Source organism: Oncorhynchus mykiss, chromosome 14, assembly GCF_013265735.2.
Source record: "Oncorhynchus mykiss isolate Arlee chromosome 14, USDA_OmykA_1.1, whole genome shotgun sequence".
Classification (NCBI taxonomy): domain Eukaryota; kingdom Metazoa; phylum Chordata; class Actinopteri; order Salmoniformes; family Salmonidae; genus Oncorhynchus; species Oncorhynchus mykiss.
Genome location: NC_048578.1, coordinates 13199817 through 13222482, shown reverse-complemented (window position 1 = coordinate 13222482; position 22666 = coordinate 13199817). Strand labels below are relative to the sequence as shown.

The window sequence follows — 22666 nt, the reverse complement described above, 5'->3', positions numbered from 1 at the left end:
CCATGAGTGAAGGAGGCTTTCTTACGAAATAGGAAGTCGATTCTAGATGTAATTTTGGATTGGAGATGCTTAATATGAGTCTGGAAGGAGAGTTTACAGTCTAGCCAGACACCTAGGTATTTCTAGTTGTCCACATATTCTAAGTCAGAACCGTCCAGAGTAGTGATGGTAGTCGGGCGGGTGGGTACAGGCAGCGATCGGTTGAAGAGCATGCATTTCATTTTACTAGCATTTAAGAGCAGTTGGTGGCCACGGAAGGAGTGTTGTATGGCATTGAAGCTCGTTTGGAGGTTTGTTACCACAGTGTCCAAAGAGGGGCCAGATGTATACAGAATGGTGTCGTCTACGTAGAGGTGGATCAAAGAATCACCAGCAGCAAGAGCGACATCATTAGTTAAAACAGAGAAAAGAGTCGGCCCGAGAATTGAACCCTGTGGCACCACCATAGAGACTGCCAGAGGTCTGGACAACAGGCCCTCTGATTTGACACACTGAACTCTATCTGAGAAGTAGTTAGTGAACCAGGCGAGGCAGTCATTTGAGAACCTAAAGCCTTTGAGTCTGCCGATAAGAATACGGTGATTGACAGAGTTGAAAGCCGTGGCCAAGTCGATGAAGACGGCTGCACAGTACTGTCTTTTATCGATGGCGGTTATGATACCGTTTAGGACTTTGAGCGTGGCTGAGGTGCACCCGTGACCAGCTCTGAAACCGGATTGCATAGGGGAGAAGGTACGGTGGGATTTGAAATGGTCGGTGATCTGTTTGTTCACTTGGCTTACAAAGACTTTAGAAAGGCAGGGCAGGATGGATATAGGTCTGTAACAGTTTGGGTCTAGCGTGTTTCCCCCTTTGAAGAGGGGAATGACCGTGGCTGCTTTCCAATCTTTAGGAATCTCAGACGATACAAAAGAAAGGTTGAACAGACTAGTGATAGGGGTTTCAACAATGGCGGCAGATAATTTTAGGAAGAGAGGGTCCAGATTATCTAGCCCTGCTGATTTGTAGGATACAGATTTTGCAGCTCTATCAGAACATCAGCTGTCTGGATTTGGATGATGTGGTATGCATGCCAGCAAAGCCACTACACAACACAACACTAAATAACAAATTAATTGCACTATAACAGTGACAAACGGTGCCCACAAACTATTAGGGTCTACATAAAGCTGTCCCAACAGCAGAGATTTCTTTTCAGCACTATGGAGTCAATCCTTAACACCGCTACACTTGGCAATCAGCTGAACCTTGTCTGGCAGCGAAACAGTTCATTCAGCCTCGTTAACTGCCTTTTTAAAAAAACATACAGTGCATTCGGGAAGTGTTCAGAGCCCCTAACGTTTTCCATATTTTGTTACGTCACAGCCTTATTCTAAAATGCATTAAATCATTTTTCCCCTTGTCAATCTGCACACATTACCCCATTATGACAAAGCAAACACAGAGTTTTTTTAAATGTTTGCAAATTTATATTTAAAAAAAAGACTGAAATATGACATTTACGTAAGTATTCAGACCCTGTACTCACTACTTTGTTGAAGCACCATTGGCAGCGTTTAAAGCCTTGAGTCTTCTTGTGTATGAAGCTAAAAGGCTGGTGCACCTGTATATATGGAGTTTCTCTCATTCTTCTCTCCAGATCCTCTCAAGCTCTGTCAGGTTGGATGGGGAGCTTCACTGCAAAGCCATTTTCAGGTCCCTCCAGAGATGTTTGATCAGGTTCAAGTTTGGCCACTCAAGGACATTCAGAGACTTATCCCGAAGCCAATTCTGCGTTGTCTGGCTGTGTGCTTAGGGTCATTGTCCTGTTGGAAGGTGAACCTTCGCCCCAGTCGGTACTGAGCGCTCTGGAACAGGTTTTCATCAAGGATCTCTCTGTACTTTGCTCTGTTCATCTTTCCCTCAATCCTGACTAGTCTCCCAGACCATATCGCTTCAAAAACATCCAAGCAGCATGATGCTGCCACCACCATGCTTCACCGTAGGGATGGTGTCAGGCTTCCTCCAGACGTGACGCATGGCATTCAGGCCAGAGAGTTCAGTCTTGGTTTCGTCAGACCAGAGTCTGAGTCCTTCAGGTGCCTTTTGGCAAACTCAAAGCGGGCTGTCATGTGCCTTTTACTGAGGAGTGTCTTCCATCTGGCCACTCTACCATAAAGGCCTGATTGGTGGAGTGCTGCAGAGATGGTTGTCCTTCTGGAAGGTTCTCCCATCTCCACAGAGGAACTCTGGAGCTCTGTCAGATTCCTTCTCCCCTGATTGCTCAGTTTGGCCGGGACAGCCAGCTCTAGGAAGTGTCTTGGTGGTTCCAAACTTCTTCCATTTAAGAATGATGCACATACAACAGGTGTGTGCCTTTCCAAATCATGTCCAATCAATTTAATTTAACACAGGTGGACTCCAATCAAGTTTTAGAAACATCTCAAGGATGATCAATGGAAACAGGATGCACCTGAGCTCAAGTCTTATAGCAAACGGTCTGAATATTATGTAAATAAGGCATTTCTGTTTTTTCTTTTGAATACATTGGCAAGAATTTCTAAAAAAGTGTTTTCACATTGTCATTATGGGGTATTGTGCGTAGATTGTTTTATTTAATCAATTTTAGAATAAGGCTGTAATGTAACAAAGTGTGGAAAAAGTAAAGGGGTCTGAATACTTTCTGGAATGCACTGTAGCTGATATGGCTGACCTGCTTAAACAAATGTAGTTTCTACTGACAATTGAGATGTACAAACTATGGCGTAAGGGAACGATGAGTGGATAAGAGGCAATCGGTAACTTCGATTATGACATTAATGAGCGAGCATCAAAGTCTGGCATTCTCTGGATTTATGGTGCTTTCAAGACAACTGGGAACTCAGGAAAAAAACAAGGTTAAATCGTGACGTCAGTGATCTTCAGGTCGGAGCTCTAGAAAGAGGCCCGAGTTCCTGACTTGGAATTCCGTGTTGGATGACCGTTCAAAACGTATTTTCCCAGTCGGAGCTCATTTCTTTCCAAGTTCCCAGTTGTCTTGAACTCACTGAAGTCTGAAATTTCCCGGTCTTGAGTTTCTAGTTGTTTTGAAAAAGTATGAAGTCATGCTGGATTGACAGCATGGCCAATGTAGTCAACCTTTTCCTTGCCCATGGTGTTGCGTGTGTATGTTTATCATTATAAGCTTGGAAAAGAGACCCTTAAACTGAGACTTGGGCCACACACCCTCTCCACTAAATAGAAGGCAGGGGAAGCAAAATAGTGATTGCTTTGCAACTTTTGCAGTTAGCCACTGATTCCTTCCAAACCACTAATTGATGAATTTATGATTTCCAACTTCTTGTGTAATGTTTAAGTCCAATGGCCGATGAGCACCGATACATTTGATCTATAATTTCTCTTCATATGACAAGGATTGAAAAGGATTTGCCAGTAGATTGTCGACGTGAATTATGACGATGACTGCTTGTCTAGCTTGCTAGCTAATATTTTGAAAGTACGATGTTGACATGACCAGTCCAATCAAACTACAGTAGATATAACGTGATTTGACATCATTTTATATGTGGCCAATGATCTTGAGCCTTCTTGGATGGGCACTTCTAATGCAAGTCTATGGCAGCGGCCTAGCTCTCCCTGTAGATTATGTGGTGATGTATTGTCCCCATGAGTGACAGAACACTGAGCCAATCACGGTGCAACTAGAGAAGATTACCAACGCTATGCTCTGTATTTTCTGCTGACTGCCCCTCCATCACAGGAGGCACTCAGCTAGGAGACAGATTAAATAATATTTTTTGAGCCTTGAAACAGTTGAGACATGAATTGTGTATGTGTGCCATTCAGAGGGTGAATAGGCAAGAAGGACAAAATATTTAAGTGCCTTTGAACAGAGTATGGTAGTAGATGCCAGGTGCACTGGTTTGTGTTAAGAACTGCAATGCTGCAGTTTTTTCCCGTGTGTATCAAGAATGGTCCATCACCTGAAGCACATCCAGCCAACTTGACACAACTGTGGGAGGCATTGGAGTCAACATGGGCCAGCATCCTTGTGGAACGCTTTGGACACCTGGTCCATGCCCGGATGAATTGAGGCTGTTCTAAGGGCAACTCAATATTAGGAAGGTGTTCTTAATGTTTTGGACACTCAGTGTAAAATAGCTAATGATCTCTGTTCATGCTTCCTCACATGTCAATGTCATGATGACTCTTATTCTATTCAGTCTGAACTAGCTGCAGCCAAAGATTCAGAATCTGCTTCTATTCTCTGTTTCATGGCAGTCACTCCAATGATAGCTTTTGCTCAGTCTCGTCTGTATAAAATAAGCTGTGTATTATTACTCGGTTACATCGATATTGTTTTGGTTGTTAGCTTGTTGACAGTAATCAGTTCTAAAACTGCTGTCACTACTGTTAATTCTATTATAATGGCTGTTTGAGTGACAGCTGTTGTTTGCAGGGTTGTGAGTTGTACTGGTGTGTTGTGGTGACAATCAAGGTGTTATAATACAGTTGAAGTCGGAAGTTTACATACACCTTAGCCAAATACATTTAAACTCAGTTTTTCACAATTCCTGACAGTTAATCCAAGTAAAAATGCCCTGTCTTAGGTCCGTTAGGATCACAACTTTTTTTTAAGAAGGTAAAATGTAAGAATAATGGTTGAGATAATGATTTATTTCAGCTTTTATTTATTTTATCATATTCCCAGTGGGTCAGAAGTTTACATACACTCAATTAGTATTTGGTAGCATTGCCTTTAACTTGCCTTTAACTTGGGTCAAACGTTTCAGGTAGCCTTCCACAAGCTTCCCACAATAAGTTGGGGGCATTTTGGCTCATTCCTCCTGACAGAGCTGGCGTAACTGAGTCAGGTTTGTAGGCCTCCTTGTTCGCACACGCTTTTTCAGTTCTGCCCACAAATTTTCTATAGGATTGAGGTCAGGCTTTGTGATTGCCACTCCAATACCTTGACTTTGTTGTTCTTAAGCCATTTTGCCACAACTTTGGAAGTATGCTTGGGGTCATTGTCCATTTGGAAGACCATTTGGAAGTGCACCAGTCCCTCCTGCAGCAAAGCACCACCACAACATGATGCTGCCACCCTCGTGCTTCATGGTTGGGATGGTGTTCTTCGGCTTGCAAGCCTCCCCCTTTTTCCTCCAAACATAATGATGGTCATTATGTCCAAACAGTTCTATTTTTGTTTCATCAGACCAGAGGACATTTCTCCAAAATGTACGATCTTTGTCCCCATGTGCAGTTGCAAACCATAGTCTGGCTTTTTTATGGCGGTTTTGGAGCAGTGGCTTCTTCCTTGCTGAGCGACCTTTCAGGTTATGTCGATATAGGACTCGTTTTACTGTGGATAAATACGTTTTTGTACCTGTTTCCTCCAGCATCTTCACAAGGTCCTTTGCTGTTGTTCTGGGATTGATTTGCACTTTTCGCACCAAAGTACGTTCATTTCTAGGAGAGAGCGGTATGACGGCTGCGTGGTCCCATGGTGTTTATACTTGCGTACTATTGTTTGTACAGATGAACGTGGTACCTTCCGCTGTTTGTCAAATCCTCCCAAAGATGAACCAGACTTGCGGAGGTCTACAATTGTTTTTCTGAGGTCTTGGCTGATTTCTTTTGATTTTCCCATGATGTCAAGCAAAGAGGCACTGAGTTTGAAGGTAGGCCTTGAAATACATCCACAGGTACACCTCCAATTGACTCAAGCGGTGTCAATTAGCCTATCAGAAGCTTCTAAAGCCATGACATCATTTTCTGGAATTTTCCAACCTGTTTAAATGCACAATCAATTTAGTGTATGTAAACTTCTGACCCACTGGAATTGTAATACTTTTTGTCTGTAAACAATTGTTGGAAGAATTACTTGTGTCATGCACAAAGTAGATGCCCTAACCGACTTGCCAAAACTATAGTTTGATAACAAAAAATTTGTGGAGTGGTTGAAAAACAAGTTTTAATAACGCCAACGTAAGTGTATGTAAACTTCCGACTTCAACTGTAGATACGTGCTAGGATGTAGAGGGATGGTATCCATAGAAATAGATACGGACATAAAGGGTTATATTCTCTTCCCAATAGCCCTTGAACCTTCCTCCATCTACAATGTTGATTTGATGAACATTGCATGCATCCATTATATTTCTATGGTATTCCCTTGCTCTAAGATGATCCCTTTAGACATGTGGTTGATACCTTGATGCCCTCTCTCTCCCTGGCCCCCTAAAAGAGGAAGTGGCAGTGCTTCCTGGCAGTGGCAGGAGAAGTGTGATGGTCATGGAGAAAGAGAGTCTCGTGGTTGCTGGTTTTTATAAAGATGGTTGTGACAAATATTGCCGGAAAATCTGCTGATCAGTGCAGTTTGGGGCCAGTAACTTGAATTCAGAGTCTATTTACATCTGGCACATTGACCGTTAGTTACCCCAGACTAAAGTGCAGGAGAGGAAGAGTTCCAATACATAAGTCTATCTGGCATATGAACTCTGTCTTTCAAAGATAATTAGTAAAAATCCAAATTACTTCCCAGATCTTCAAGGTAAAGGGTTTAAACAATGTTTCCCATGCTGGTTCAATGAACCATAAACAATTAATAAACATGCATCTGTGGAACGGTCGTAAAGACACTAACAGATTACAGATGGTAGGCAATTAAGGTCACAGTTATGAAAACTTAGGACACTAAAGAGGCCTTTCTACTGACTCTGAATAACACAAAAAGAAAGATGCCCTGCCCATCTGCGTGAAAGTTGCTGCAAGGAGGCATGAGGACTGCAGATGTGGCCAGGGCAATAAATTGCAATGTCCGTACTGTGAGACGCCTAAGACAGCGCTACAGAGAGACAGGACGGACAGCTGACCATCCTCGCAGTGGCAGACCACGTGTAACAACACCTGCACAGGATCGGTACATCCGAACATCACACCTGTAGGACAGGTACAGGATGGCAACAACAACTGCCCGAGTTACACCAGGAACGCACAATCCCTCCATCAGTGCTCAGACTGTCCGCAATAGGCTGAGAGAGGCTGGACTGAGGGCTTGTAGGCCTGTTGTAAGGCAGGTCCTTACCAGACATCACCGGCAGCAACGTCGCCTATGGGCACAAACCCACCGTCCTGGACCAGACAGGACTGGAAAAAAGTGCTCTTCAGTAACGAGTCGCGGTTTTGTCTCACCAGGGGTGATGGTCGGATTCGCGTTTATCGTCGAAGTAACGAGCGTTACACCGAGGCCTGTACTCTGGAGCGGGATCGATTTGGAAGTGGAGGGTCCGTCATGGTCTGGGGCAGTGTGTCACAGCATCATCGGACTGAGCTGGTTGTCATTGCAGGCAATCTCAACGCTGTAAGTTACAGGGAAGACATCTTCCTCCCTCATGTGGTACTCTTCCTGCAGGCTGATCCTGACATGACCCTCCAGCATAACAATGCCACCAGCCATACTGCTCATTCTGTGCGTGATTTCCTGCAAGACAGGAATGTCAGTGTTCTGCCATGGCCAGCAAAGAGCCTGGATCTCTCCCGGTGAGGGCTAGGGCCATTCCCCCCCCAGAAATGTCCGGGAACTTGCAGGTGCCTTGGTGGAAGAGTGGGGTAACAGCTCACATAAAGAACTGGCAAATCTGGTGCAGTCCATGAGGAGGAGATGCACTGCAGTACTTAATGCAGCTGGTGGCCACACCAGATACTGACTGTTACTTTTGATTTTGACCTCCCCTTTTGTTCAGGGACACATTATTCCATTTCTGTTAGTCACATGTCTGTGGAACTTGTTCAGTTTATGTCTCAGTTGTTGAATCTTGTTATGTTCATACAAATATTTACACATCTTAAGTTTGCTGAAAATAATGAGACAGTGAGAGGACGTTTGTTTTTTTGCTGAGTTTACTATGCATAAGATAAATCCTATCACACATGACCAGTCATGGATCTGAATAGGATGGGAATGTAGGATCTCTCCGACTGTATGTTTGATAACTGTTTCTTTATGTGTGATAGCCTGTGTGTTTGTTTTTATCTCAACTCTCTCTTTCTCTGTCTCTATTTCTCTGTCTCTGTCTCTATTTCGCTCTCTCGCTCTCTCTTTCTCTCTCTCTCTATTTCTCTCTCCCGCTCTCATTCTCTCTCTCTCTGTCACAATTTCTCTCTGCCTGCCACCTCTTTCCCAGGGCATTTCCCTAGAGAACTTCTCATCTTCATGGTGTGATGGGCTGGTGTTCTGTGCACTCATCCATCGCTTCTTCCCAGAAGCCTTTGACTTCTCAACCCTGAACGCATCTGAAAGAGAGAAGAATTTCACCCTGGCCTTCAACACAGCAGAGTACCAAGCTGTGTCTGAGTGTGTTGTAAAGTAATCATCCACTCTCTCTCTCTCTGTTGCTGTGTCTATATTTCTATATCTCTCTCTGTCTCTATTTCTCTCTTTCTCTCTCTCTGTCTCTTTTGACGTATGCGGTCATGGATTTGAGGAAGTTACGCTGTGTTCTGGCAAAGAGGGTCTTGTGATCCGAGGTGTAAAAACTGAATTATGACATTATCAGACCTTGTGGTCGTTATTCATAGTTTACTTGCATCACCCATTGAGTCTTCCAGCCCTTTTCACTTTACTAGTAGGGAGTGAATGAGTGAGAAAGGGACCACATGAATGTTAAAGGCTAAGTGCTAATGCCCTTGATACGCATTGAAAGACACTGGTCATTCACTAGCAATGTAAATAGCAACAGTTTAGACAAGCAAAAGAGTACAGACAAATGAACAGTCCTTTTTACAGATGGGCAATATTGGAAGTATCTCTCCCATATGTCATTTAATTTGCTTTCATGGTGTGTATTGGCTTTCTTTCGTTGTATCTTTTCCTTCACATTCATGTGTTCGCCATCAGACAAAAAATAGGACTGAAAATAGGACTTCATTTGGTGAGAGAGAGAGGGATTTAGGGGAGAGGAGGGGTCAAATGAACGGGGAGGGGAGACTGGGTGGAAGGAAGGCTATATAAACTATAAAAGAGAGTTGAGGGAAGAAAGGGGAGTAGTTTTCTAAGAGTAGCTGGAGAGCTTCTTCTGAACTGTGAGTAAGTGGTTCATTTGTCCACAAAACTGAATGTTGCGACAGGGCAGTTGTCTCTTAATTATTACATCTAGTTTCTTTGGCAATATGTTTGGAATGTTAGATATGTATGTTTGCCTTCAATGCGACTGCTGCAAAATGCAATGGCCAGTCGATCAAAACGACACAGAAAAGCCTTATTTTAGGGTATATGCTATTCAAGAGGGCATTCAAGAGAGTCATTGAGATTTGAAATCACTTTCAGAGAAGAGATGGGCTTTTAAAAATCTTTGTTGGGTTTTGTTTTCTGATTTTCTCTTTTTCTTGTTTTCTCTCTTAGGTGAAGTGACTCCACCAGGGAACCTAAAAAGAGTGAAAGTGCGGGACAAGACCATGCTGGGTTGTGAGGGTGAGGCGGTGGTGCGGCGGTGGCTGACCCTGGTCACAGGACTGCTGGAGTGCCTGTGTTTTGCGGGGGCCGTTTTTGGCTGGGCCTCCCTGGTGTTCGTCCTGAAGACGGAAGGCTACTTCAGCTACCTGTGTGTCAACACTACCGGGGTCAATGGAACACAATTCCTAGGTCAGTGACTGAGACACCTCACCATCCCGTTTCAAACACATTCTCACATAATGTATCATTTGTTTGGATTCACAGTATATCTTACAATACAAATAAATATGTTTAAGGGCATTCAGAGGCCTGGGCACACTCATGCACACACACCTGCCCATACTGACAGCACTCTGCCTGTGTGTGTGTGTGTGTGTGTGTGTGTGTGTGTGTGTGTGTCAGACTGCAGTGCTCAGGATGAACAGTTCTCCCTCGTCTTCACCATCGCTTCCTTCATGAACAACTTCTTGCTGCTGCCCAACGGCTTCCTGTTTGACCGTTTTGGCACCATGGTGGCCAGGCTGCTGGGAATGTGAGTATTTTTTGTAAGCATGTTATAACGCATCATTAAGCGGCACAGGGTTGATAACCTATATTCAACCATATCCATAATGTAAACAACCTAATGCAGTAGTGTCACTAAAACAAGATACTGAGCACAACTATATGAGCCTTGTCTTATCTTATCTTGTGACTGTATCTTGATCTTTCCCGCAAATCTCCCGTTGACATCAACCATTGATTTGCGTTTAGTCTTGAGTTACCCGCAATGGTTTGGCCTTACGTGAAGACAGTATATTATAGAGTCTTGTTAAACGTTTAAGAATCTGTTCAGAGTTAATGAGGCTTTAATGCATGCCTAATCTCATGGGAGTTGAGATTTCGTTGTCTCTGGTCGATGCTGCACTAACGGCTCATTTTATGGCTGTTAGACTGAGAGACCTTCAAAAAGCACAGTGCTATGAAGCAGCCAGACAGCTGGCAATAAGGCCCTTAGGGGGTGTGTTTTATAACCAATATATCACGGCTAAGGGTTGTTCTTACGCACGACGCAACGGGCAGTGCCTGGATACAGCCATTAGCCGTGGTATATTGATCATACAAACCACCCAGGTGCCTTATTGCTATTATAAACTGATTGTCTGATATTTCAGCCAATCAGCATCCAGGACCCAAACTACTCAGTTTATAATACTAAACTAAACACAGTCTGCCATCGCCTCAGCCATAACAGAGAACCTCTTTCAGTCTCTCTCTTTACCACTCTCTCCAACAGTTTCACTCTGTCCCTGCCCATCTGTCTCTCTGTTTGTGGTATTTAAGTGATGGTGGAAAGCATGAGGATGTGTACCCTCTAGTGCTAAGTCACTATTTTTCTGGCTGTCACATCCTGTTATTTCCTTTTGGAGGGCTTCCCATGTCTGTTCACAATAACAGATGTGGAGAAAGCTCTGGGAGAAGCAAGGGAGAGGGGAATTGTGTGTGTTTGTGAGAGAGTGAGAGAGTGAGAGAGAGAGAGAGAGTGAGAGTGAGAGTGAGAGTGAGAGTGAGAGAGAGTGAGAGAGAGAGAGAGAGAGAGAGAGAGAGAGAGAGAGAGAGAGAGAGAGAGAGAGAGAGAGAGAGAGAGAGAGAGAGAGAGAGAGAGAGAGAGAGAGAGAGAGAGAGAGAGAGAGAGAGAGAGAGAGAGAGAGAGAGAGAGAGAGAGAGAGAGAGAGAGAGAGAGAGAGAGAGAGAGAGAGAGAGAGAGAGAGAGAGAGAGAGAGAGAGAGAGAGAGAGAGAGAGAGAGAGAGAGAGAGAGAGGCGCGCCAATGATAGGCCAATGGAAAGTGCTGGGGAAGGTGTGAGTTGAGTTGTCTGGGCTTCTAGTTGCCTGTTGGAGTAGATTGGACTCAGTGCCTAGTTATTCAAGAGACGGTGCAAGACAGCTCCAGAGGGCGAGCACTGCCAGAGGTAAGGAATGGAGGGGGAGTGGACATGCCAAGCAGAGAGGGAATGAGAAAGAGGAATGAAGTTGGACAGGGTGGGAGACATTTACAGATATGGTTAAGGGCTGGGGGTTATGTTGTTGACTGTGAGTGTTCGGGGTGTGGTTGAGCCTGGGGTTGATGGGGTTAGGCTGGGCCAACTAGGGTTAATGTGGCACAGACCCAGTTACTGAAAAAACCTTCCATAGCCCAAGATTCCAAATCTGCATCAACAAACTCCCCATACATCGCCTCCTAAGCCAATCAGAAGCAAATCCACATGTTTTCACTCTAGGTGGAGGGGAATTGAAAAGAGAAGGAATGCAAATAGAGAGAGGATAGAGACTAGAGAGGGAGGTTTATGTGTAACTCTGTGTTGTTTTTGTTTTTGTCGCACTGCTTCGCTTTCTCTTGGCCAGGTCACAGTTGTAAATGAGAACTTGTTCTCAACTGGCCAACCTGGTTAAATAAAGGTGAAATAATAAAAATAAAAGAGGTTGAGGTGTGATCTAGACCTCGTCGCAAGGACCAGGAAAACACAGCTGTTGTGGGCTAAGGCTCTTAAAACAGGGCTAGGATAGTGGGAGGAACAACCAGAGGGCAAGAATACGAGTCTTTTTTAACATTACTGGTCTCATTGTGACATTGTGTTTCTGATTGTCAGCAAGTGTGTATGTGTGTGTCTTCTCCAGATCAATGTACACCTCTGGTGCCTTGTTTGTGGCCTTCTCAAGTTCAGGTAAAATCATTGACTTTTCAAAAACATGCTTTATGGCACAGCTTACCCAAACCCCAAAGCGCTTGATGCATTTTTATCAACAGTTGGAACGTTTTTTACCCTTTTGTCAGCAGTTCGCAAGATTTCAAGAGAACTAAGTTTGTTCTTTTTTTTCTTCTCTCAGCTCTGTCCGTTCTCCTCTTCCCGGCGCTGTCCTGCATCTCTGTGGGAGGCATCATGTTTCTGGTCACCAACATGCAGGTCTGTTCTCTCATATTCATTCCCTCCCGAATAAACATCAGTCATGTACCCAGCAGTCCTCAGGGCAGAGGAGTTCTCTCAGTAATTAAAGAGGACCATGACTGGGAACACACTCATGATATAGCAAAGCCTTGCCTTGGGCCATGCTTTTGCTTCTGTTTGACTTGGGGTTTTGTCCGTCTGTGGTATGTACTCATGAAATATGCTTCACCTCTCTATTACTCCTGTAGATAGGCAACCTGTTTGGTTCCACTCGCTCCACCATCATCACCCTCTACAATGGCGCCTTCGACTCCTCCTCCGCACTCTTTCTCATCATCAAGGTAAAACACACACACACAGAGATTATAAATTGATAGCTGTCAATGAGGTAATGATTATGATGATGGTGGTGGTGATGATGATGATGGTGATGATGATGAAGATGATGGTGATGATGATGGTGATAATGATGACATCCCTCCTGCCTCTCTAGCTGCTATTTGAGGCTGGGATCTCTCTGCGTGCCTCTTTCCTCTTCCTGGCTGCGTGTGGCATCATCCACCTGGTCAGGACCTTCCTCCTGCTACCCAGAACACACATCCCGTACCCCCTCCCTGAGGGCTACACCTACGGGTAAGAACACATCCCCTACCCCCTCCCTGAGGGCTACACCTACGGGTAAGAACACATCCCCTACCCCCTCACTGAGGGATACACCTATGGGTAAGAACACATCCCCTACCCACTCCCTGAGGGATACACCTATGGGTAAGAACACATCCCCTACCCCCTCCCTGAGGGCTACACCTACGGGTAAGAACACATCCCCTACCCCCTCCCTGAGGGCTACACCTATGGGTAAGAACACATCCCCTACCCCCTCCCTGAGGGATACACCTATGGGTAAGAACACATCCCCTACCCCCTCCCTGAGGGCTACACCTATGGGTAAGAACACATCCCCTACCCCCTCCCTGAGGGCTATACTTATGGGTAAGAACACATCTCCTACCCCCTCCCTGAGGGCTATACTTATGGGTAAGAACACATCCCCTACCCCCTCACTGAGGGATACACCTATGGGTAAACACACATCCCCTACCCACTCCCTGAGGGATACACCTATGGGTAAGAACAAATCCCCTACCCCCTCCCTGAGGGATACACCTATGGGTAAGAACACATACAATAACCCCTCCCTGAGGGATACACCTACGGGTAAGAACACATCCCCTACCCCCTCCCTGAGGGCTACACTTATGGGTAAGAACACATCCCCTACCTCTCCCTGAGGGATACACCTATGGGTAAGAACACATCCCCTACCCCCTCCCTGAGGGATACACTTATGGGTAAGAACACATCCCCTACCTCTCCCTGAGGGATACACCTATGGGTAAGAACACATCCCCTACCCCCTCCCGAGGGATACACCTACGGGTAAGAACACATCCCCTACCCACTCCCTGAGGGACATACCTAGGAGTAAGAACACATCCCCTACCCCCTCCTTGAGGACTACACCTAGGGGTAAGAACACATCCCCTACCCCCTCCCTGAGGGCTACACCTAGGGGTAAGAACACATCCCCTACCCACTCAATGAGGGACACACCTAGGGGTAAGAACACATCCCCTACCCACTCCCTGAGGGACACACCTAGGTGAATGAACACATCCCCTACCCCTCCCCGAGGGCTACACCTAGGTGAAAGAACACATCCCCTACCCCTCCCTGAGGGCTACACCTCTAACCAAAAATTGACCCAGGGAAAGAAGGGAATACATGTCTGCTGAGTGTTTGTTGCTCTTAGCAGAAGCTCTAACAAACTAGAGACCCCAGCACACCCCCTGTGGGTCCAGTCTGTCTGTTCTCTGTGTGACTCTAACCAGTGTTGCTATTACTTCCTGTGACAGAATAAACTGTGGCCAGACCAAGACTTTTAGCCCGGAGCAGACAGCAGCAATTGCCAGTGTGCAGAGTGAAGATGTCACGGAGGAAACGCCTTTTAACAAGGAGAGCGCAGAGAAAGGTGTGTAGATTTAGGTTAAGTTGATATCAGCCCTTCTCATTCCCTTGTCCCATATATTCATGATTGGTTGACCATACAGACCTTGTTAACTGCAATTATGTAATCTGTGTGTATTTGTGACTGATTTGACCTCTTCCTCTCCTCCCCAACCCCTCTCAGTGGCTACTTTCTGGGAGTGTTTCCTGTCCAAGTTCTTCCTCTGGCACCTGGTGTGGCTATCTGTCATGCAGCTGAGACACTACCTGTTCATCGGCACCCTCAACCCCATGCTGCAGAGACTGACCCAGGGAGAACCCTCTCTGGGTACACACACACATACACACCCACTTACAAATGCCTATTGTCAGACATTATACTTATGCATCAGACATTATACATATGCCAAAACTATGTGGACACCCCTTCAAATTAGTGGCTCCGGCTATTTCAGCCACACCCGTTGCTGACAGGTGTATAAAACCGAGCACACAGCCATGGAATATCCATAGACGAGCATTGGTCATAGAATGGACCGCACTGAAGAGCTCAGTGACTTTCAACGTGGCACCGCCATATGATGCCACCTTTCCAACAAGTCAGTTCTTCAAATTCCTGCTAGAGCTGCACCGGTCAACTGTAAGTGCTGTTATTGTGTAGTGGAAACATCTAGGAGTAACAACGGCTCAGCTGTGAAGTGGTAGGCCACACAAACGCACAGAATGGGACTGCCGAGTGCTGAAGCGTGTAGCTCGTAGAAATGCTCTGTTCTCGGTTGCAACACTCGCTACCGAGTTCCAAGCTGCCTCTTGAAGCAACGTCAGCGCAAGAACGGTTCATCTCGTGCTTCAAGAAATGAGACTCCATGAAATTAGTTTCCATTTCCAACCAGCTGCATGCCAAGCATCGGCTTGAGTGGTGTAAAGCTTGCTGTCATTGGACTCTGGAGCAGTGGAACACGTTCTCTGGAGTGATGAATCACGCTTCACCATCTGGCAGTCCGATGGACAAATCTGGGTTTGGCAGATGCCAGGAGAACGCTGCCTGCCCCCATGCATAGTGCCAACTGTAAAGTTTGGTGAAGGAGGAATAATGATCCGGGGCTGTTTTTCATTGTTCGGGCTAGGCCCCTTAGATTTAGTGAAGCGAAATCTTAACGCTACAGCATACAATAACATTCTAGATGATTCTGTGCTTCCAACTTCGTGGCAACAGTTTGGGAAAGGCCCTTTCCTGCTTCAGTATGACATTGCCCCCGTGCACAAAGTGAGGTCAATACAGAAATGGTTTGTCGAGATCGGTGTGGAAGAACTTGACTGGCCTGCACAGAGCCCTGACCTCAACCCCATCGAACACCTTTGGGATGAATTGGATCACCAACTGCGAGCCAGGCCTAATCGCCCAACATCAGTGCCCAACCTCACTAATGCTCTTGTGGCTGAATGGAAGCAACTCCCTGCAGCAACGCTCCAACATAGTGGGAAGCCTTCCCAAAAGAGTGGAGGTTGTTATAGCAGCAAAGGGGGGACCAACTCTATATTAATGCCCACGATTTTGAAATGAGATGTACTTTTGGCCATGTAGTATATTACTGTCTTAACCATTTATAAATATCTTACTGATGTTTAATAAAGTAGACTTACAAACAAAAGTTGTTTAAAGTGTAACTCTTCTCTCTTTCTAAGCACAAACTTATACCGCTCTGTTTTTCCCTGCAGTGAGCACATACACCAATGCTTTTGCTGTGACACAGCTTTGTGGGGTGCTGTGTGCCCCCTGGAACGGCCTCATCATGGACCGACACAAGGGCAAGCCCAGGGCCCCAGGTACAATCTTCACCTACAGACACTAATACAAATTCTCTACAACACACATGTGAAACCTCACACACTCACTGTTATGAGAATTTTGTTATCAATGTTCATAAACTTAAATTATTCTACTCAGTCTGCAACCCAGAGTTTGTAAGATTCTGGTTTAAATGAAACAGACAGATTTCTCAGCTAACAATAGTCAAAATGTTTATTCACGAGGACGTCCTAGTCCGTTGTACAAAAACATGCATTTTATACTGGCTCCTTACGCACATACCTTCACACATAAACAGTAGGTATCCTACGCACATACATACACACGAACAGTAGATGAGTTGTATCCTTCTCCATAGTTCTCACCACTGTGTATCACTACCCAGCCGACAGTTCCATTCCCCCGAGATTAGGGAAACCTTGAGAAGTACTCCCTATGCTATCATAAATTCCTCAGAGGCCTAGCCAGGTCGGTCCAAACAAAGTTGAACTCTTCTCAGGTTATTTTCTTCGGCACACACATACAAGTTCAAATCCTAAGCTACGCCTTGCTCAGACAGTCTGTGTTTTTCCACTATACAAATACATTGTTTAACCTAATTCTGACTAAAACTACACACATCATCAGATTAGAATTTTATGATTCTAAACAATTTCATGCAGTTATAAGGTTTCAGAGTGGAATTATTTTATCATTATCTTTTAACATATACATTATTTTATCACTCACACTCCAAACCAAACACACAAAGAACGTTCTTTCACAGGTCATTTTTTTTGCTATGCCAACAATTTCAGAATGTAACAGGCTATTACTGCAATTTCAGTTAAAACTCAATAAAACAAGTCTCAAATATAAGGATGTCTATACATTACAGCTGTTTTCAAATAAATTGCTCTGCTATTAAGAGTTTTACTGGAGGAACATTTGGGCTGAAGAGCCTCTGACCTTCAGTACATTACTGCTTGGAAAGGGGTGACTGAAGTGGTGTTGTCGTATGCTACCTAATGAGGTGGTGTAGAAATGGAGAAGACAGAACTAAATCGAGATTAACATCTTCACACTACCGAAATATGTGTACAAGACGGTATTTTTGTGAAAACAGTGAAATCATACTCTAAACTAACTTCAACACCAGATCCCAGAGAACTGCTTGATTTTCTGACCCTGATACCTAACTGTGAAGGGGGCGGGGAAGGGTGTAAAATATGCATGGGTTTGTACACACAACACTAATCTTATCTGTGTGTTTGTGTGTGTATATGTGTGTGGGCATACTGTATGTTTTGGTGTATGTGTGTGCAGGAATGAGTGAGAAGGAGGCAGACCTGCGTGCATCAGTGCTCTCCCTGACCCTGACGGCGCTGCAGTGTGTCCTGTTCTCCATTTGTGCCTCCACTCCCTTCCTCCCCCTCCAGTACCTCACCTTCATCCTGCAGGTCCTCAACCGATCCTTCCTCTATGGAGGCAATGCAGCCTTCATCAGCATTGCGTGAGTCACACACACACACACACACACACACACACACACACACACACACACACACACACACACACACACACACACACACACACACACACACACACACACACACACACACACACACACACACACACACACACACACACCAACTGTTTGCAATAACAAACATTATGCAACAGGATAAGGGGAGTACAGATAGACGCTCACACATTCTTAGTGTCATACTCTTGTACAGTAGTAACAAATTAATTAAATTATCTCCCTTGCCTCCCTCCCTCTGTGTAGTTTTCCTCCGTGTCATTTTGGGAAGCTGTACGGTATGCTCATGGCTCTGTCTGCAGTGGTGGCTCTGCTGCAGTACCCTTGCTTCACCCTGGTCAAAGGAGTGCTGGGAGGAGACCCACTATACGTGAGTGGAGTTACTGTTATCAGAATGACCAGATAGACTACCTTTACCTTTGGGAGAGCTTTGCAGCAGGCTTTAACCTGTACCATTATGTTCTGATGTCGACTTATTGCAGAGTGGTGATCCCATCTCCCTTCCCCCTTCCTTCCCCCTCATCACTCTCTCTCTTTTTTATTTTTCCTCTACAGGTGAACATAGCCCTGACGTTACTTAGCCTGCTGGCTTTCATTCATCCTGTCTGTGTCTATCTGCACTGTTGTGGCCTGGCAGCCCAGAGGGGTAAACCCAAGGACACTCTCCCCTCCCCCTCCTCCTAGACCAGCTCTAAAAAGGGAAACAAACACACACTTTAAAAAGGCCATTTCAACCCTCGCTCCTCTGTTTCTTCTCCAGTTTATATATTATATACAGTTGAAGTCGGAAGTTTACATACACCTTAGCCAAATACATTTAAACTCAGTTTTTCACAATTCCTGACATTTAATCCTAGTAAAGATGCCCTGTCTTAGGTCAGTTAGGATCATAACTTTATTTTAAGAATGTGAAATGTTAGAATAATAGTAGAGAGAATTATTTATTTCAGCTTTTATTTCTTTCACCACATTCCCAGTGGGTCAGAAGTTGACATACACTCAATTAGTATTTGGTAGCATTGCCTTTAAATTGTTTAACTTGGGTCAAACGTTTCAGATAGCCTTCCACAAGCTTCCCACAATAAGTTGGGTGAATTCTGGCCCATTCCTCCTGACAGAGCTGGTGTAACTGAGTCAGGTTTGTAGGCCTCCTTGCTCGCACACGCTTTTTCAGTTCTACCCAAAAATGTTCAAAAGAGTTGAGGTCAGGGCTTTGTGATGGCCACTCCAGTACCTTGACTTTGTTGTCCTTAAGCCATTTTGCCACAACTTTGGAAGTATGCTTGGGGTCATCGTCCATTTGGGAGACCCATTTGCGACCAAGCTTTAACTTTTAACTTTTATACATGTCTTATATCAGGATTTTAGCCAATTCTGTCAGAGTGGGAACAAAAACTGTTTACAGACTCCTCCTAAGTGCTAATGTTATTTTTCAGCCCTGCATTGACTGCCCCATTGGTTGGCCTTGGCTACAGCTGAAGCCCATAGGCTACTATTGTATGTATTGTAGTTGAACATGTATTTGATCTGGTGCATTCTAGCTAGCTAGTCTGCCTCCTTTTATTCCACTTTAAGCAGTATTAACTGTGCACTTTGACACTGCTGCCTAAAGGACAACAACACATATAAACAAATCTAGTGTTTACTACTCCTGTTAGAATAAGGATTAATTGATGTGATAATCAGTTTGAGGTATAGGAATTGTAAGGGATTTACAGATCTAAGAAACTGCTCAGCAACGTGAGAAAGTCAGGAGCAAGAAGATGATCAGATAATGTTGTTGATCTTTTCTCATCCTGTCATACACAACTGTCTGGCTTTTTACATAACACAACTGAACTGACCACAGGTTCCACGCTGGGTCCCCAGTGTCTCAAATTTTAAATTCCTTCAGGAGTTTGAGAGATAATTTTGGCAGGAAAGGCAGTGCAGGTCTGCCAGCTACTGACCTAAACTGGGGAAAACCGCTTGTTTCCTGTTGGCATTTACTTCCCTCCTCTGAACAAACCGTGTCATGATGATGGGCTTTGTAAAGTGTGTTAAAGTATTATATCAACTAATATCATAACAGCGAGAACCTTTATAGAGTTTATTTATAGTAGAACAGGATGTGGTAATCACGGCTGATTTTCTATCAGCAAACAGTATTGCACAGCACGATCATCCCCCCACTGAATAAACCTGAATGTCTGGTATCGATAGCAGAGATAGACCACTTATGCCTTATACATGGAAGTCAACAACATTGAAGAGACTATTACATTTGTATTGAGAATGTACTGTATTAATCGTGAAGGGATTATTTCAATGCAGGACATGCAGGGACTATAGCATTAGGTAGGTGTATATATATATATATATATATATATATATATATATATATATATACATATTTTTACCTTAGCAACTATGTAAAACACTTTAAAATGACAAATAAGTACACATCATACTTGTTTTTGTTTATAGTGAACTGTTTATCGATGATAAAACAACGCATGTTCTTTAAACTGAAAAACTTTATGTTTAGGCATTGTTTAAAGTACTTAGGTTAAGCAAATTGGCTTGTCCTCATAGTGACCCATTAGAGTTGTGGTGAGATGTTTTGGGGAATTATAGATAGATAGTATATCTAATATTTTGGATGCTAGAAAGTAAACATTGTGAGCAGCATGTTTAACCATATAACTTCAGTAAATTGTTATAATATATATATATATATATATATATATATATATATATTATGTGTCCGAAACATGACACGCCAAACCAAACTCCTTAACACCCGCCCGCTTAACCCGGAAGCCAGCCGCACCAATGTGTCAGAGGAAACACAGTTCAACTGACAATCGAAGTCAGCCTGCAGGCGTCCGACCCGCCACAATGAGTCACTAGAGCGCAATGAGCTAATACTCAATTACCTAAAATGTGTCATCGGTGTTACTACTCCTATAGGTGACAATGGGAAGACATTTTTTTAAATCTATTAAAATTATGTAAATTATTTCCAAAATGCCATGCCCATATGCCACTGCAATTCAAGAACGACCATGTGCTAAAGGCGAAGTGAAAATATCAGGTACACATACAGTAGTTTCAAACCCTCTATATCAAGCCTGAAGATGTATGAATGTCCTTCTTTCACATTTCCAGTGAAAAGGCCAAAACAAGCAACGCCACCAAGCAAACAATTCAAAATTATGAGTTGTATTAAAAAGTAGCGATTCAACATAGAGAACAATAAATCCACCATACATCGTAAGTATGATTAATAAAATAAATTATACAAAAGTGTGGGCATGTCAAACTTCCGCCAAAGTCAGCTCCTCTCCTTGTTCGGTGTCAGCGGCTTTCTAGCCATTGCCGCTCCATTTCTCATATTCCATTTGTTTTGTCTTTGTTTCACACACACCTGGTTTTCATTCCATAGTCACACTGCATGTATTTAGTCCTCTGTTCCCCTCCATGTCTTTGTGTGTAATTATTTATTGTTACGTGGACATTTTGGCAGGCGCTGAACTTTTGTATTAGACTGTGTTTTTTGGCACTAGTATGTTTATGTGCTGTCGTTTGTTGACCGGTATTAAAGTGCGCCTGTTTATTATACTCCACTCTCCTGCACTTGACTTCGCCTCCCATATACACGCCTAACAAGGCATGAAGATTTTAAAAAACTGTACAAAAATCTGTATGCCAATGAAAAATGTCAATGTAAATAAAGTGATGTTACATTAATTTATTCTCCAGTTTGATTCTTCATTTGCAGTGGTGTAAAGTACTTCAGTAAAAACACTTTAAAGTACTACATAAGTCATTTTGAGGTATCTGTACTTCACTTTACTATTTACATTTGGCAACTTTTACTTTTACTCCACTAAATTCCTAAAGAAAATAATGTACTTTCTACTCCATACATTTTCCTTGACAACCAAAAGTACTCGTTACATTTTGAATGCATAGCAGGACAGGAAAATTGTCTAATTCACATAATTATCAAGAGAACATCCCTGGTCATCCCTACTGCCTCTGATCTGGAGGATTCACTAAACACAAATGCTTCATTTGTAAATGATGTCTGAGTGCTGGAGTATGCCCCTGGCCATTCGTACATTTAAATTTTTTAAACAATTGTGTCATCTGTTATGTCTAATATAAAGAATGTGAAATTATTTATGCATTCACTTTTGATACTTAAGTATATTTAAAACCAAATACTTTTAGACTTATAATCAAGTTGCATTTTACTGATTGACTTTCACTTCAGTCATTTTTTATTAAGGTATCTTTACTTTTACTCAAGTATGACAATTGGGTACATTTTCCACCACTGTCCAAAATATGACACAGTGGCAACAGAAACTCACGCAAAACTCATCACTTCATCCACTCTCGTTCACTTACTCACACACACATGCACACTATCCCCTACCCCAAGTAAAGTGAGAACTGGTAGTAAAATGCCATTACACTTTCTCAGCGTACCCAACATGGTCTCAGAGCATTTCATATCATACTTTATGTAAATCCAAGGTACTCCATTTAGTATATCAAATCAAATGTATTTATAAAGTCTTTCTTAAACCAGCTGATATCTCAAAGTGCTGTACAGAAACCCAGCCTAAAACCCCAAACAGCAAGCAATGCAGGTGTAGAAGCACGGTGGCTAGGAAAAACTCCCTAGAAAGGCCAAAACCTAGAGAGGAACCAGGCTATGAGGGTTGGCCAGTCCTCTTCTGGCTGTACCAGGTGGAGATTATAACAGAACATGGCCAAGATGTTCAAATGTTCATAGATGACCAGCAGGGTCAAATAACAATAATCACAGTGGTTGTCGAGGGTGCAACAGGTCAGCACCTCAGGAGTGAATGTCAGTTGACTTTTCATAGCTGATCATTATATGTTATGTATGGTATGTATTAATGTGTGGATGTCCATCATCCATTTTGTATGATATGTTACGAGTTGCAAATT

General features: G+C 43.7%; 1 protein-coding gene across 2 annotated transcripts; it reads left to right on the top strand.

Annotated features, from left to right (window-relative positions):
- Positions 1-9017: 9017 nt before the first annotated feature.
- Positions 9018-18600, top strand: LOC110488839 (solute carrier family 43 member 3). 2 transcript variants are annotated; one of them, XM_036942980.1, is made up of 13 exons: positions 9018-9063; positions 9383-9622; positions 9836-9965; positions 12091-12137; positions 12301-12377; positions 12608-12700; positions 12853-12992; positions 14276-14391; positions 14551-14694; positions 16086-16193; positions 17482-17668; positions 17945-18068; positions 18254-18600. In XM_036942980.1, the coding sequence occupies exons 2-13, from the start codon at positions 9436-9438 to the stop codon at positions 18380-18382; spliced, it is 1482 nt and encodes a 493-aa protein (XP_036798875.1). In that variant the 5' UTR covers positions 9018-9063; positions 9383-9435; the 3' UTR covers positions 18383-18600. The 2 variants fall into 2 exon arrangements, with proteins under 2 accessions (XP_036798875.1, XP_036798874.1); XM_036942979.1 differs by having other exon boundaries at positions 9025-9067; positions 18254-18591.
- Positions 18601-22666: the final 4066 nt, after the last annotated feature.

Excerpts from the sequence above, each read along its gene's own strand:
- LOC110488839 (XM_036942980.1), top strand. The coding sequence starts at position 9,436 with ATGCTGGGTTGTGAGGGTGAGGCGGTGGTGCGGCGGTGGCTGACCCTG. Across the intron at positions 12,701-12,852 it reads CACTCTTTCTCATCATCAAG|CTGCTATTTGAGGCTGGGAT; the intron begins GTAAAACACACA and ends CTGCCTCTCTAG. Across the intron at positions 12,993-14,275 it reads CCTGAGGGCTACACCTACGG|AATAAACTGTGGCCAGACCA; the intron begins GTAAGAACACAT and ends TTCCTGTGACAG.